This window comes from Apis laboriosa, unplaced genomic scaffold, assembly GCF_014066325.1.
Source record: "Apis laboriosa isolate Shangri-la unplaced genomic scaffold, ASM1406632v1 scaffold5_cov152, whole genome shotgun sequence".
NCBI classification, from domain to species: domain Eukaryota; kingdom Metazoa; phylum Arthropoda; class Insecta; order Hymenoptera; family Apidae; genus Apis; species Apis laboriosa.
In genome coordinates this window covers 4,793,029-4,810,876 of record NW_025223857.1, presented here as the reverse complement: position 1 = coordinate 4,810,876, position 17,848 = coordinate 4,793,029, and the positions used below count along the sequence as shown (strand labels likewise).

At 35.8% G+C, this 17,848-nt stretch overlaps 1 protein-coding gene across 1 annotated transcript in view; it reads right to left on the bottom strand.

Annotated features, from left to right (window-relative positions):
* LOC122717854 (small conductance calcium-activated potassium channel protein) overlaps positions 1-17,848 on the bottom strand; it is a 222,800-nt gene that overhangs the window by 141,425 nt on the left and 63,527 nt on the right. The window contains exons 2-3 of the mRNA XM_043942301.1: positions 15,449-15,957; positions 7,950-8,220 (exon numbers count right to left, since the gene is read on the bottom strand). Of these exons, the coding sequence (XP_043798236.1) occupies positions 7,950-8,220; positions 15,449-15,912 (735 nt within the window). The 5' untranslated portion in view covers positions 15,913-15,957. The remainder of the gene's footprint in view (positions 1-7,949; positions 8,221-15,448; positions 15,958-17,848) is intronic.

The window sequence follows — 17,848 nt, the reverse complement described above, 5'->3', positions numbered from 1 at the left end:
GAGCAGAAAATTGTACGTTTTCTGATTTTTATATAGATAGATGAAAAGTTTCGAAGTTGGACTTGGATTTGATTGAAATTGTTACATTTCGAAACAGAAATGAAACTTTAATCATCATCGTTAAAAATCGACATTTTCGAAACAGGCATACATTTTCCTCTGATAATATTTTAAATAAATATCTCGAAAAGAAGTTTGCAAAATTTCCTTTCGGATATCTCGTGAAAATTTACGAATCGAAGAAAATGTACATTCCAAAAAATGCTTGCGAAAGCGACTAAAACATCTAAAGAATGTTCCCAGAAGAAGCACATTCCCACAGGATCAACATTCCCCGATCAATTCAGTCCTCAAGCTTGCTTCAAATAAATAAATAAATAAATAAATAAATAAAAAACAAACAAACAAATCGCGTCGCATGCCATTCAATGGCGATAAAATCTCTATCAAAGGAAAACGATCGAAAAAAAAACATCTAAAAAAAAAAAAAAAATTCCAAGCTCATTCAATTCCCAACAATGAAAAGTGAAAGTGATCGTTCTCTTCATCGAAGCACTATCTATCGACGATTAAACGTTGATGATGACCTGTTCGATTCTCTTCCCCCAATTACGCATAAAGGGGGGAGGAAGAGAGGAGGGAATGCAAAAAAAAAAAAAAAAAAAGAAAAAGAAAGAGGAAAAAAGAGGAACGTAGGCGGTAAATTCACCAATGGTTTTTATCCAATCCCTTTTAACGAGGGGCTTTCAACGGAAGAAAGGGAAATTGATATCGACCTTCGAACAGACTCGGCTCTGCAAATTGCCAATTCTCGTTCATTATTCCCTTTGGTCATCCACGTGATGTTACAAGGGCGGATGGAGATTATTTAACAATGTTGTCGCAGCGTGTCGTATTATATTTTGATATCATCTCGCTTGAATTGGTGATTCAATTGAAATCGATGAATTACTAATCGGGCCAAGTGGTTCGTCGCAACAAATCACTCGTGTGAATCGTTCGAAAATTCTTTTCGCTTCGAGATTTAATTGGGCGATTAGTAAATCGATGTGGTTAAATTTGTAAATATCTGAATCGGTTTTCTATCATTTTTTACCCTGTATAATATAATATAACACCTTTACAGAATTCTATACTATAATTATTATGATCAATTTCTTCTTGGATTTGAACCCTGGTAAAAATCGAAGCCATTCTCTTCAAAAAGGAAAGAACATTTTACGAGAGAAAATGAAAGAAAGTAAACAGTAAGAGATCAAACAATTTTTAAAAATTTCGCGCACAAACACCGCGAAGAAAAAAAATGGGAGGGGGGAGAAAAAAATTGGAAAGGGTACATCCTTTTGGAAAGACGAATTTCCACGATGCTGGTGGCAAGGAAATATCGATCAAAGGGTAAATTCGCGAAAGGAAAGGAGGCGGGCAGAAGTCTGAAACTCGTTTCAATTCGATTCCTCACGATCCATCCTGTCAATTTCGATCAACCATTTCCCGTCTACATGGCCCTCGTGAAACGCGCGACAAAACGATCCACCATTTACGAGCCATTACGGGCGGAACAGAGATTCCACAACAGAGTTCCTTGTTATCAGGTTACCACGTGTCGAAAATTCTTTTCTCTCTGCGTGACGATGCATTCAAATTAAGTAACCGGAGAAACTCAGAGCCATCAGAAATTGAAGAGAACAATGCGGTTTCTACCATTTTGTAGAATACGTTCTACAAATTTTGCTTCGTAAATTTTTTTTTTTTTTTTTAATATCAAAAGTCAGATCGAAGGATGATACGATAAATTTTTATGAAAGTTATGTTGTACGTTTAATTTCCAAATTTTTTGGATAGTTTAAATAATAGATTGTAAGTGATTTCTTTTCTTTTTTTTTTTTTTTTGTATATTAACTACAAAATTCGAGTGTATTATAGATCTTCGAATTCCACATTCCTTTCCTGGAGAAATATATATTGGAATTCAAATTGAAGCGTATCGACGTTATAGTATCGGTATTTTTTCTACTCACGTCGAAAATAATCTAGATGGAAGGAATTTTTCAGCCTATAATTAAAAACGTTAGTTTTTTTTTCCTTTTTTTTTTTTTTTTTAAGATAAAGCGCTAGATTTAATCCGTTTCCTCTATATTCTTCATAAAAGTTTCGCATGCCGGAATGGTATCCAAGATGAAAAGTAATTCTCCACGTCCAATAACCACATTCAATTCCATTTCGAATTTTCATTTCGAAATTCAAATTTAATCAAAGATATTCCACCGAAAATTAATAAGAAACAAATTTTCAAAATAAAAAATTCTCTGCTCCCTTTCTCCAATTGTATTATTATTATTATTATTAAATTTCAATGCAATATTATCAACATTAAACGAATTTCTAATATGTCAAATTCTTCTCCCACAAAAATTGCATACCTCAAAGCCCAAGTTCCTCTCAACGATGCAATATTAAATTTAACAGATGATTTCACTTCGAAAGGGGTGGCGCGATACTCCACTTGCCAGAATCGTTCGGTATTCTAAGAAAAAAGACACGAGAATTCGCCACGTGAATGTATACGTTCCGCACGTACGAATCTCGCGTCAATCCTCGATCATTATCCCCGGAAAACGGAGCTAAGAAAGGAGGCTTGGCTCGATGGTCCTTCGATTGCTCGATCCAAGGATCAAGGGGCGACGATTGATTGAAATTGATTGAAATCCAAGAGTGTTTGATCCTCGCTCTCCTCGTCGTCCGTGAACATTTACAGCGAGCAAAATTGTAAGAGAAGCAACAATTCATTCATGATTGATTATCGATCGAATATAATCGAAGAATTGTTGTTTCGATCTCTTTGAACTTGGGAGAGTGAAGTTTGAAATTTCAACGATTCGATGAGTACTGGTTTTGACATGTACGTAATTTGAGTAAATTTTTGTTCAATAACGATGGATATTTCTTGTAGGATACTGTGTAATAAAAAATTGAGTTATTAAAGCGTACATTTCAAGGGAATATTTTGGTTTAATATATAGTGATTAATTATAATCAAGGATGGATAAAGTTTCTCAAGCAAAAACGATTTTATATACTACTTACAGTTTGATGCGAGTTAAATATTATATATTGTAATTATACGGTGTAAATGTAAAATGTAAAATGTAGTTCCATGTATCGAAAGGTGGCAAATATAAATATAAATTTGTAACAGAATATTCTGACGCTACGTTAATTAATTGTGTGCACAACCTGAATAAGGGATACGTTCATAAGAAAAAAAAAAAAAAAAAAAAAGAAAGAAAACGAGGAAAGTATTGGATTAAAATATTAAACACGAGGAAAACAGCGAAATGTTATCGCAATCGGTAAAATAATGGATGCAAGCGTGTTTTTACAGAACTTTTCCTTGGAAAACTTTGGAACAACCGATTAAATGTGTTTCAAAGTGTACAAGTTAGTGTCGTTACAGAAAGAAAATCAAAGTGGAAAATTTTGTACAATGAAACTTTCTCGAAATTTTAAAATTCCTCTTGATGATATCTTTAATAAAAATATATATATATTAATAAATATATAATACATATGTACACTAAAAAAAAAGACACATTTATTAAGATATCTGAAATATTTTTTCAAATATTTTATACTTTTTCTTTCTTTCTTTTTTTTCTCTTCCCCTTTTCCCTCTGTTTCTAGCACTCTTCGAGATGGACGAAATTTATCGGTAGTGGGGATGCAGGAATCATTTTAAGTGCATCCCGATAGATTTTGCACGAACATGAAAAAGAACTCCCCAAAGCGGGGCGTGCTTAAGATCGTCTGCACGCGATAAAAACATAAAAACCGCTGTCCTTGCTTTTAAAATCCCGGATCCCATCCGCTTCATTTCCCAGGATGCAGTTACACCGACGTGAAACACGTGTACCGTTTCAGATTTACAACGTCATTATAGCGGCGCGGCACGAAACTTGGGATTTTTCTTCCCTTCGACGACTCTATATTGACGTACTCCCCCAAGAAAAATATAGAACGTACGAAATTGGCACAAAAAAATGAAAATTATCGAGATTTTAATCAGCACTTGGCTTGAAAATAAAAAGAAAGGGAAGGGGGGGAGGAGAGCGAAGTCTTTCTTTAGAAATTTTCAATATTACAATTTCTAAAAATTTACACATCCGCAATCATTTTTCTTTTGTCATTAGTCAAACGTTAATTATTCTTCGTTTCGATGTTTAAATGAATAAAGATTTAAAAAAAAAAAAAGAATATGCAGTTTGATAAATTTCTAAGTTATCGTCAACACTTAGAAGACAAAGAACTGTGATGTACGTCCGTATACCATCAGACAAAAAGATAGGATTATACGATAATTCGAACTGGGCGCAGTGGAACAGGTCAGCCATAAGTTGGACCGGCAAAAAGCCAAACAAAAAATCACCGCGATAAGAACAAAAAAAGGGCATCGATCTTGGAATATTATACGCCACAAAAACGTCATGAATAATTCATCCTTGCGGATCATTTTTCTAAACAGTCTCACCCGATTCATCCCTCGAAAATAGACCGAACACAACCCCATCCTCGTACTACTCATTAACCCGTGCTCTTCTCTTCGAATTTCCTTTCTTTTTTTTTTTTTTTTTTGATCAAAAAATGTCAATCAAAAAATATACTTGTACACATCGTGAAAAGAAACGTAACTGAAAAATGAAACAAGAAAAAAAATGATGGAAAAAAAAAAAAAAGAAAAAGTCTCAATTATCTCTCGTATGTACTATGTATCGGGAACCTTGGTGCGCGACATGCAGAAGCATGATTATAATCCGTTGGCTTCCGGCCAGAATCGCATACAAAGCCCTTCTTTTCCGCTCCTTCCATTCCCGGTTGTCCTAAGTGTTCTAAGTATGATACGAGGTGTTTCGTCCTCGAGGAGAGATAATTAAACTAACAATGTCGTGATCTCGCTCGCTTCTTCCTCTTCCTCTCTAGTCTAACTCTCTCTCTCTCTTTTTTCTTTCTTTCTTGTTATTTTTTTTCTTTTTGCTTCTTTTTTTTCTTTGCAAGAATCTCTTTTAATGACGACGGAAGATTCATTTCGTCGCTCGTCGAGGGACGACTCTTGGGAATAAACAAATTACCTTCCTCTTTGGAAGTGTACATCTTTCTGCGATTATGTATATGTATATGTGAAGGGATGAAAATTTCATCACGTAAGCAGGATCTCGATTGTTTTTGGATCGCGCTCGTCCGTTTTATTATTAATAATTATTGTCGATGTAATTATTCGTTTGTAATATTGGAGATCTTCTAATTGTTTCAAATATTCCGATTATTCCGTTGTAATATTAAATTTACACGCTTTTGGAATATTATATATTTTATAATAAATAAATTTGTTAATTAATAATTGATTATGATTTTATGATTTGATAAGAATAAATGGAATTAAATTCATTCATGTTTGTAACGAACATGTAAAGCTCTAAAATTTTTTAACAAACGTGTATAATTATGTATATTTTTATTCTTCTCAAAATAATTATCTTTTCGAATTTTAATAAACGATAAAATTAATGTTAATGTTGAAAAAATTTTCGTCAAAAGACAACCATTCGTCCTTGCCTTCTTACTCCTCCTCTTTTTCTCTATTCATCCTATCAAGAAAATATTTAGGAGACATCGCTATAAGACTGACCAATATCTAAAATCTTCCATCCCATTAAAACTTTTCCAAACAATCTTCCTTCGAATCGTTATTCAATCCAAATCAAATATTTTTCACCCCCTTTTTTATGCTTTCCGTTCAAATCCTTTAAAAATTCCATCTCTCTCATAACTTTCCTTCGTTTATGTAAATCAATTTCAAATGAAACGAAAAATCCACGTTTCGAATCAATCCATCAAAAATAATGTCTTGTTTCGTTTCTGTTTATAAATCTCATCAATTATTTCGAACGTATCGACGTATTGATATTCCGCCTATTATTCCATCGAACGAGTTGTTCCATGTATTTCCAAGCAATCGATGACAATTCTCTGTCCAACTAGTCGAGCTTCTTTACCAATTCTTCGAGTGGTACGTATCCGAGTGGTGTCCACGCTTTCGAAAACGAATCATTCTCTGCACGCAGTGCCATCTACGATCAGCAACGTTACCGAACGTTTCGTCATCCCTCGACAAACTCCTTATCAAGTATCGATTCTCGCTTTCCTCGCCACGTCCGTCGGTATCGAACATTGTTGCTTAGGGTTGTTTTCCAGTCGATGCTTCAACCCTCTGTTAGATGGCAGCACACGCGATTGACCGGTAAAAAGGATTATTCCCGGGAAAAAATTTGAATATGATGTGGCTTCGTCTCTTTGGAACGTTGTGCTTATAACGTTTGACTAAAGAAAAATATTCTTTCTTGTTGTTCTGCTTTTTCTTTAAAATGATTTTTTTTCAAGTCTATGATATTTCATCATTGTGATTTTCGTTTAATCATTGTCGAAATAATCGAAATATTCTTCTTGTTTCTTGAGAGAAAGGAAAAATAGAGATCCAAAGATTATAATGGAATTAAAAAAAATGTTTTAATGAATAATATACATCCCTGTTCCAATTTCAAATCGAATCGAAAATTAAGAAAATTTTCTCGAATCTTTAATAATAAATTATTTCAACCATCTCTAAGATTGAATCCTAGCTCAACGAGTAATTCTTTAGTTTTAATCTTTCGTCGGCAAGTCTAAAAAAAGGGATTCAAGAGTAAAGAAAGGAAAAACAAGGAAAATACAGCTCGAGTGCGAAGCGAAAAAACTCGGATTTCTTCGAAAGAAGACGCAACAGGAAGAATCGAAATCACGATGAGCACGAGGGGGTGGAAACCAAAGTGAGTGGACGCAGTTACAAACACGACAACGTGCTTTGAATAATTTGGAACACACCAATCAGACGGATCATCAACGATACAAGCAGCATGAACAACGACACAGCGACACCTAACAACAGAACGTCTCTCCATTTTGTCTTTTTCTCTGGTATCAATCGCGCGGATGGCACGAGGCATCACGAACGATCGTGCGGAAGGAAACTTGGATGCCTATTTTTCGAAATTCAGTTTGCATTTCTTCAAATATCACGTTTAATGAAATTGAAAGTTGCGCAGTTCGTTTAAATTTTGAAAAAGATTTTGAGTTTTCTTATATTTCCTAATATTTATCAATTAACAGTACAATTTACCCACGAATGTTACATATATATTTATGCTTCTTTCTTTCATAAAAATTAATAATAATTTCGTCGAGAGTACTTGCACGATAATTTTCAATAATTGCAAGAACAAAAAAATTTATACGCTAATTAATTAAAAAGAAGCACGATATTATACGTAAAAAACAGAGGACGACATAGAAACCTTACTTGAAAAGACCAAATATCGTCATCCCCTTTTTAAAGATCCTTCCTTAAAACGATCCATCGTAAGTTCGATTAATCTACCATTACCAAAAATAAATCACTTTAACCAATCTACCGATACGAGTCCGATGGAACGAGACTCCCTCCTGCACACCGCCCTCCATAAATCTGTCTTAAACTCCCGTTATCCTTTCCTTCCAGCCCATCCATAAGATTCATAATATCCCCCACGCACCAACCCCATAATACCCGCTTTAAAACAATCTCGAAAGTGGAATTAGGCATCCGGATTTCCTTCTCGCCCCTTCATGAGAAAGCATGATAAACGTGTACACAAAGGGATGAACGCGAGGGGAGGGAGGAGAGAGGGTGTGCAATCCAAGTGGATGGATCTATAATAATAATGTATGTACTGAACTGACTGACCATGGGACGCGCTGACACGGTGCACGTGCAAAATGTGATGATGTGCCAAACACTTGAACGAAAAAAGCCTTTTTTTTCTTTTTTTCGTTCGATCGGTTCTAATTCGTAATAGATCGGAGGGGGGAGATGCCCCGCTTACCTGCCGGAATTGTCGAATCCCTCCATTGATCCGCAACGAGTCGGCCGCGATGCCGGCAATTCCGTCGCCTGGCTCGCGCAGCTGCCGCAAGGAGGCAGCACTCGGCGCCGTGGCCGTGTGCAACGGGCAACAACATCCGGAACAACAGCACGCTGACGCTTCCGGTTGCGAGCTCTGCCGTATTATGCGCGCGCTGGGGGACGTTGTGACCAGAACCGGAGGCGGAGGCGCCTGGCAAGGGCAACAGTGGTGGCCGCTCTTCACGCTCTCCCTGGAACACACAGGTGTCGCATGTGTTATCGATTGAGCTCGATTAATCCTGGATCGATCTAACATCCGGTTGAAATCAAATCGGTGACAATCTCATGCAGCAATTTTCCCAGTAAAAGTAGATCTTTGGAAACAGATCGTGTTTTTCGTGTGGAAAATTTTTATATTTTATTTTTTACCGAATACTCTTTAATTGTGTTATACTTTGAAATAACAGCGATTGAAATATTATTATTATTATTCTTTTTATCTTTTGAAGATTATATATAGTTTTATTACATTTGATCGAGATTAGATAATCTGAGAATTCGATAAGATTTTGAAATTCCATTTTTTTCTGAATATTTTCGAAAATTATATGTGTTGAAATCTACGATATTGAAATTCTATTATTCTTAAATTCTTATATAGAATTTTCTTATATTTTTTCCTCTTTTATAGAAAAATTACTTTGGCACTAGATCGTGGATTTGTGGAAGAGATGTGAAAAAAGAAATGAAACGTTTAAGATAAGAGCAAACCTAGGATAATAATAGGATGACCTCGACTTAGAGATTTCGCGGAAGGTTAAGACATTTCGACACGGGTTATATATTTTTGGCTTTTCCTTTTCTTCTGTCGTTTACCAGAAGTCGTAAACCTAAAATATCTTAGAGTGTGTTGCCCTCAAACCGGTAGACACAACTCGTTCTTACATATTTTTACAAATTAAACAAAAATTATTTCTGGAAGTGTAACAACAAATAGTATAACTATTAGAATAGCCTGATCTTCCTAGAATTTTCTCTCCGAATTTATTTTCCGATGTTAATTAACAATAAAAATTTAATTGAGAAATAGATAGGATATCGAGTTTGTAAGTTTTGAGATTAGATTTTCAAGTTTCCCTCTGAAACGTGATAATCAATCAATAAGAAAATCTATACAATACTAACATCCTATATTATTTGCAAATAAAAAAGAGAAACGATAATAAATAAGAAAAAATATACTAGATACAATCTAAAAAATATTCCTTAATTCTCAATTCACACGTTGGAACCAATCAAAAACTTTTTCTTGTTAAAATTCTTGTTAAAACTTTACTATCCTTCCAATACCTTATTCTTAAAAAAAAAGAATTCTCTCTCTCTCTCTCTCTTTCTCTCTNTCTCTCTCTCTCTCTCTCTCTCTCTCTCTCTCTCTCTTTCTCTCTCTCTCTCTCTCTCTCTCTCAATAATTACCAGAAATTAAATCCTATCAGATCGTATCCGAGGCTTTCTCAGAAATCTAATCATCATCATATCTCGTTACTAAGAGTCGAATTATTCAACGTCCCATTTATAATCACCATAATCTGTTCTCGTTACAAGAGTAAAATATCCTTTCATTTTGATTACGAATTCCATTATAATATTACTCCACGCTGCCATTCCACAAGAACATATTATTATAAATATTTCAGTATATATATATATATATCAATCGTTATTGCATTAATGAAATTTCATTGGGCGGACAAAGGACTATATCGTCAGTTTCGGTATTGGAAGTTAATTATCTTATGCGACTGGTAAATACATGGATGTCAATGGAACTATATCACTTCCAATCCATTGTCTATATACGTAATATATTCAATATATATATATAGATAGATAGATACATGGGTATGCGTGTTAATTTGAGCAATGCCAGTGACATATTGTACAGCTGACAATCGGCACGGTGCATGATTGGGATCGATCACAATCGTCACATCTGCATCGAGAAGAATTCAAATCTGTCATTTGAGTTGGTTCGAAATAGGCGACGATTCTTCCTTTATTATTCCTTTATACTAATTTCCTCATGTAATTTTACCATTCCTTGTGGTAAACATCGAGAGATTTATTTAGTTGATTCCACCAGTGTATGAAGATTTGAATGTTTCATTGTTCATAAATTAATTTGCAATAATCCGTTCGTGATTGGTACTATTTACTATTTTACCAAGCTCTCTGTGTAAATGTAAATGTCAATTTGCAAATAAGAAAATGTAGGGACAGAAGAAGTTCTGGTTCTAAGTTGAATCAGAGATGAATGAGATACGTAATTGGCGCATACGAAACGTCGTATCAAGTTCGAATTTAATTGGAGTAATTAAATGAAACGCCTTTAACAATGAAACATTGAAATTACGGAACGTTGCGAATAAATATTTGCGATTTAAGTGTCTTTCTTTCGTAAATCAAAATTTAATGAAAATATCAATAATTCGAACAAATTTGTCATTTGAAAGAAATCCAATATATAAATTTTGACGAAAATTTCATCAAAAAGATCCTCCAACAACATCCAAACATCTAAATGGCATAATATTCTGAAATTTAATTTAAAAATAAAAAAAAAAGTATCTATTCGTTTTTATATCCGCGACAATTAACACAATTACAACCACGATCGTTTCTTTTTAATCTCCAATTAAAGACGATACACATTAACTCGCTCTAATTTCATTAACTTGATGCCCGATAACAAACCGTACACGACAGTGAGTAATAATAGTAACAAGAGTGAAGAGGAAAAAGGAAAAAGAACGAAGAAAAAGGAGCGTCGCTTCACCGAGATAGCTAATTCGATTTTGAGAATGTGCTCCAGTTATGCCGCGACAATCCTTTGGAATATCCTTTGTCCACCATCTTCGTGACCGGGGTCTCTGGTTCGAACTGGTTGTCGATGCAAAGAGAGAGAATTGCCTCGAGGTATCGTTAACTCTGGCTAAGCGAAACGTCAAAGCATTCGATGTCAATAGATCCTATGCACACGAAATAACGCGATTATGACGCTTGCCAATCGCTACTTTACTCGAACGCCATTAAACGGGAAATGAACGCGACTCCAATTTTGACCACGAGTCGCTTTATCGTCCGAACGAAATTAGAATCGCGAAATTCCAATTCGCAGAATTCGCAGTCTGCGAACGAGTTCTACACCAATTTCAATCGTACAGCAGACATTTGGAAGATTCGTTGTTGTGTGGAAAACGCAGAGGTGGATATATTTGCATGAAAAAGTTTGGGCGAATTTGATACACGTGAAAACGTAGGTGGTTTAACATTTGGTCCGAGTTTGTCGGACCGAAGATCTGATTTCTCTAGAGGCGAATCTCTCAGAATTTTCTTTCTTGAGTAACTTTTTTGATATTATCTTGGATATATTTATTTTGTTACAGGAGATAAATTAGATCACACGTAGAGGATGATAAAATAATTTGGCTATATTTCAGATACCAAAAAAATAATAAATTATTCGTTCGATCAAGCGTTTGTAGAGAGCTTTGATCAATTTTTGTTTACATACAGGCATTTCTAATGCGCAGTAATTTTAATCTTCCAATGTATTTCCAATGTTTTTTATCAATTGACTAATACGTAGGTGCGTAATTGGAAAATTAAGCTTCAACTTTCTTTCATTCCATATATTTCACATTCCATATATTTTTCTTTTTCTTTTTCTTTTATTAATAATTTTAGTAATTCCATATATTTCCTTAGAGCTTGAAAATCTTTCGTGTAAAAGTGTAACGTGCAAGTGTCAAGCCATTTATTTCAATTTCCTCGTGGTCTAAGGAAGAGTGGCACTTTACGAAGAATTTCAGAGGAACGAAGAGCCAGCTTTATCCTTTGCTGGACCTGGGTGGTGCTCTCGAAAGCTCTCGTCTAACCCCTTTCGGATATTATATTCGAGGCCATATGCTGTCCCAATGAAAATTCCATGCTCTCTGGGTTTCGACTGGTCCCTTCGCAGACGCCTTATCCATAAATCTTTAGCATGGCATCCCGCCCGACAACTTCGTGCGTCGTTGGGAATAATGCTACCGTCTCCGAACAACCAGAGACTCCGTTTAATAGGATTAATTTATAATGATTCACGGCCACCTGTCATATGTTCCAAGTTTCTTTCGAATTCGAACTGTTGAAAATTGAAAAATACGTCCTATCCGTTATATATCCGCACAACAGAGTTTCTCGATGCTTTAAAGAGTTTCCTTTTGAATATAGCGTTCTTAAGCTTGACTTTTCCACACTTTGAATCAAAAGTCAAGAGTTTACAAAAGTTTACAAAGTATTCTATGTTATACTTTATCTTTGTCTTGAACAATTATAAATGGAAAAATTATCGATTTAATCGAAATTCTGATTCAATATTCAAATTTCTTTCTTTCCATATTTAGAATTATTACGGAATTTTCTTCTCTATTTCTCTCTCTCTCTCTCTCTCTCTCTCTCTCTCTCTCTCTCTCTCTCTCTTTTCTCTCAATTCTATTAAATGGAAAAATGTGTTTTTCAACTTTCAAAAGATTCAATACCTTGATGCATACTCTCGCTATCGAAAGAATCATTCTTATATCCGAATAATCTCCTGTCGAATCGTGAAACTTGCAAACAAGTCAACGTAACTTCCTCACAAGGAAATTATATTTCAATCTTCGTCTCGAAAACGAGTCCATTTCCCAAGCAAAATTGGTTCCGCGATCTTCAACCATAGCCAGATCCAGGTATAAAGTGGCGCGTAGATAACAGTAATAGATACTCAGAATTTTCATTTTAGAAACGATTATCCTTTCGATACACGGGACGATCGATTCTCGATGGATAACGCGAAGAGGGCGAGAGAGCATAGCCGAAGTATTCTTATCTCGTATTCTTATCTCGTATTCTTATCTCGAGGAGGCACACTCCAATTTCCTGGCCCCCCCCTTAAAATGAAAGAAGTTCGTTGTCTCCAAGAATCGAGATCCCGTGTTGTCTCAGGAATTGGATTTCGGCCGACGGTTTCAAGAGCGGAAACTCGCGCGAGGTCGTTTTCGCCCAACAGAGTTCGGGTCACGAGGGAAAAAATTGCGAACCAGTTTTCGTACTTTTCGGAAGATGATTGTGAAGAGTATAAGAAAAGAAAGGAGGAAACATTTTGCCAAGGATAGAATGGTGTACAGCGTGATTTCAAACTAAATTGCCGGGCCTGATATAAAGAATAAGTGGCCAATTATCGCACCTTCCTCGAGTATCTTGATGGAGAACAAGATTACTTCAGCTTGCTTTTTTTTAACCACGGCGAAGGAAGCATTACTGTGAAAATGAAACGTGAAAAACATGATAAAACGCGAGCACGCAAATACATATTATTTTTTAATAATAAACATCTATATATTTTTTTCTGTCACGAAAGAAAGAAAAAGAATTTTCTCACCTACGATTTTCAAACGCAGAAAGATCTAAAACAAAGAATAATCTTATCGTAAAGACTGATTCTTTTCAAGTTTTCCCAAAATTTCTCAAGTATTTCACGTACTTATTTTATACGTACGTATTATTTCATCTAAGAGTTATAAGACACGACATATAAAGACGAATTCTTGAAAGGAATTGTCGGGATATATCGACAAATTTCACGCTATTTGCGCTCGAGAAATCGTCAGAAAGTCATGTGAAACGGTCGAAGGAAAAATCGACGGGATGATGGATCTTTCTTGAATTTTTTTCGAATTTTCATCGACGACAAAAGGATACGTTTCTCGCAAAGAGAAAAATGAGAAATGATGAAAAAAAAGAAGGATACCATATCGTGAATAGAGTTTCAGCCGGTTGGAAATGGCGTGAAATGGCCGTTGAAGGATATATAATCAGCTCGAAATAGAGATAGGTGATGTTACGTCGATGATTCGATTGTTGATGCAAATTGTTGCAAGTGAATAAACAAAATTATCGTCGATCGTAAATTATCTATTGATTAAATGACGTTGCCTCGATGCTCCTCGAATGGAACGGGAAAATTAATACAGTTTACGATCTTTTCTGTTCTTTGTGCGTTCTTCATATTGAACAATGATGTTATACACAGTTTGGTTTCCAATTAATTTGAAAATGTATTTTGAAAGAATTGGTGAATTCATCCTTCAATGTGCGATCGTATTTTATAATTATTTGTATTTTTCGATTGATCTTTTTGTCTTGAAAGCAGAAAATATTGTTTAATTAAAAAATTATAATTTTTTTAGTTTACTCAACAAGTCGTTTCTTAAATATAGATGGAATTTATTTCGTATTGAATCTCTGACGTACACATCTAGCTAGAAAATATCCGAAGAATATCAGATTTGTACTTCGCATAAATACAATCCAGCTATTATACCAATTACACAAATTGCACAAATTTCTACGAATATCAGATACAGTTCGGACACACGATATGCTTCTTTTCTCTCTATTGCATATTATGTAACAGATATATATAAAAAAAAAAAAAGAAAAAAAAGAAGTAGAATTTACCATGAATTTGCAATTAGAGAATAAAATACTGGTGATAGGGGTTAGTAGATCGTGGCCAATTCTGAAACGAGGTCGTGGGTTTAACATTGTATCAGAGACCTTCGCGAGCGAAGCCCTTTTCGGAATTATGGCGGCCGAGATAGCTAACTACAGAAAGGGGATGAACCTGTAACTAAATTTTCAGAGAAAATATATCATTTTCTTGGGTGGATGATAATCCGCCCAAATTACGTTCCGCGTTAATTCATTGTTCACGACTTTGAGAGGATATTAAAAGATCTGATAAACAGTAGCTCGTAATCTAGATGAGGCGTTAACTTGAAACCGTTGGGAGTCGTGTAATATCCTGGAAATTACGAGTCTCGACTCTTCTTCAACTCGTCTTGAATTTGAAGGCGAAGTTTCTGAACTTCGCCAGTTACATATAAATTCAAACTTCCCCGTTATGGTTACCCAATATTCCCGTGTTTCGTAATCGAGTTGAATTGAGGATTTAACTTTTGACTCGATCAACCACAATGAGCCAATGAATATATTGGGATGCTTTTAATGAGCAAGTAAAACTGAAATCATCTAATTTCTCCACAATCATAATATTTTATAATTCATTCAATGGTTCTAACATAATCGATATATATTCATATAACGTGAATTTCTAACATGAATTTTTACCCATCTTTACTAATTAAAATTATTTTTATAAATTCGCGTTTGTTTCCATTATTTTTCTAACTTCACAGTCACGCAAGTCAATTACCAATTTCATTAAATTCAAATTAGATCAACCTAACCTATATATCTACAATCAATCCCACGATCATTCTCGCTCGTGCAATAAAAATACACATACGGATAAAGATATTTATCATTCACTTTACGCCAACACCGAGGATAAAAATAAAAAAAAGAAAAGAAAAAGGAAAGAAACATTTCCCTTACCTTGACACGCTCCTCGCCAGATGGAGCGCCGAAGAAGGGGCCAACGAGTCTCTACGATCGCAGCGACATCTGTGCTGGTGGGAAGGCTGCCGGCTCCTGTAACCCACGGTAGCTATGATCGTTTGCTGCGCTTGCGGCTGCGGCTGCGGCGGCTGCGGCTGCGGTTGCTGCGCCTCGCCGTCGAGCCTGCAATACAGCTCGATGTCCGGTACCGATCTCGTGGCCGGATCCTCGGTGGTGCCGCTCTCCTCGGAGCCGCCGAGCCCCGAGACGGACAATTGTGGCGAGGCAACCAAAAAGGTTGCCCGATCCTGTCGCGTGAGCACCGGCTTGCCCTGAGACGCCGCGGCAACAACGACCGGCGGGGGTGGCGCCCTGCTCAGCAGGGCGGCCGTCTCCTCGCTCGAGCCGTAATCGGTACCGTTCCCACCCTCTTGCGAGCCGACATTCCCGTTCGTGTTCATCTTGCGCCCGGCTTCCTTTCTGTCGTCGCGTCACGTGGCCATTTCCTGCAACAACCAACGCGAATCGTTTTAGGATGGATATTATCTTACTTCGGGTTCTAAAATGCTCCATTCTTCGCGCTTTGGGAATCGCTTTGAAAGCGAGCAACGTTGGTCACGATAATTCCTAATTTCGCAATTTTAATGTTGTTAAGGTATCGGTATTTGTAAATGAAAGTTTTAAGCAGCTGAGATATACAAATTTTCGCAATCTAATTTTACTTTACAGCAAATGAATAAGGATTTATCGAGGAAAGATTGGAGAATATATGTGAAAAAGATAAATTTGTAAGATTGGCTAGGGTCGAGATTAAATTAAAATGATTTATCGCGTTACTTTCCACGCCACGTGCACGCAATGTGGTTCAAAGTAATTCGTTTTCATCTCCATTGATTTCCTGTTCATTAAAAATCGTCCTACGAAAAGTACGTGGATTGAAAATCTTTGTAAAATTCAGAGGAAATCCAAGGATCAATGTTTCCAGCCAAATTTCCAAGCCACGTGTGAATATTGATTTTCAACATGGATGAACGAAGCCGCTGTGCAGAGGTACGTAAATACCCTTCGAGTATCGACAACCGATTGGACGTGTCGTTGGCTTCAAACGAAACGGTCCTTGACTCTTCGAGACCGCCTCGTCGTGAAATTCGTCATTTTCGCTCCCTCGTTTACTCGCTCGCGCAGATTTATCCGCCTGTCACTCGTTCTCGTTCCAGTTCCCTCGCGTTAAAACTCACAAGTCTGGCTTACTCGATTTCTCGTTAAATACGACGGTTTAAACTCTGGTAACTGTACCGGAATTACAATCGTGAATAAAACCTCGTGTTATTTAACTCTTATGTTAATATCCGAATAATATCCAGTTATTCTTTCATTCAACGCAAAATTGAAAATTTTTTAATCCCCTCTTCCAAAAGATTTTCACCGGTTTAAAAGTATCGTTCTCGTGTCTAATTCCTTCGAATTAAATTTAGAATTAATTAAATTAAACAAAAGATTTTTAAGTATCAACGTAAAAGTTTTTATTCTCGAATCATATGTTTTTCGTTCAAAAATTTTATTCATTAAAATTCTCGATAGAATCCTATATTGTTTTCACGCAACTCTATTTTATTAAAATCCTCTGTCTCGTGTTTTCTTTTTTTCTTCTTCAAATCCCATTATTAAAAATTTTCAAAAATTTTTAATTTTAAAACGTAGTATAAATAAGAAACCAAATTATATCCTATTGTTCTTCCGGAACGACGGTCGAAATTGAAAATTCTAATTCTGGGCAAAAGTAACAGAGCGTATTCGAGGAGAAAAGAAGAGCAAAATTTCATCAACATGTAGCATGGGCCGAGATCGAATCATGGAAATGAAATTCGGGTTTCCCTTCAATTCGGAGAACGTAAATGAGGAATAATGGATGGACCAGAATAGTCTGGGTTCTTTTTTCTTTTTTTTTTTTTTTTTTCGTCCATCAGTCTCTGAAAAAACTGCGAGCTATTTCGCAATGGCCGACCAGAGATGCAACCGCAATTTGTACAGATGTCGATTGCTGACCGCGCGCAAATTCGAACGTGATAGATTTGAAGAAAAATGAAATTGAACGATTCCCTTTACCTCGAATTTGCAGGGAATATTAATGAGAATTATATTTTTCATCATTCGATAAAATACCTGGATGCTAACTGGGTGTAATATTACACTTGGGTCGCGTTTAATCCGTCCTTGAATTAATTTTAATATCAGATACAGGGGGATACGGCGTGAAATTACTATTCTTGTAAATTGTAATTATTGCGCCTTTGTTTCTGCAACATAATCGATGAGAAAGTGAAAGTGAAAAATTTACGGAATCCACGTAAATTAAATAATTATTTTCTTGATTGTAAAAATTGTTCAATTACAAAA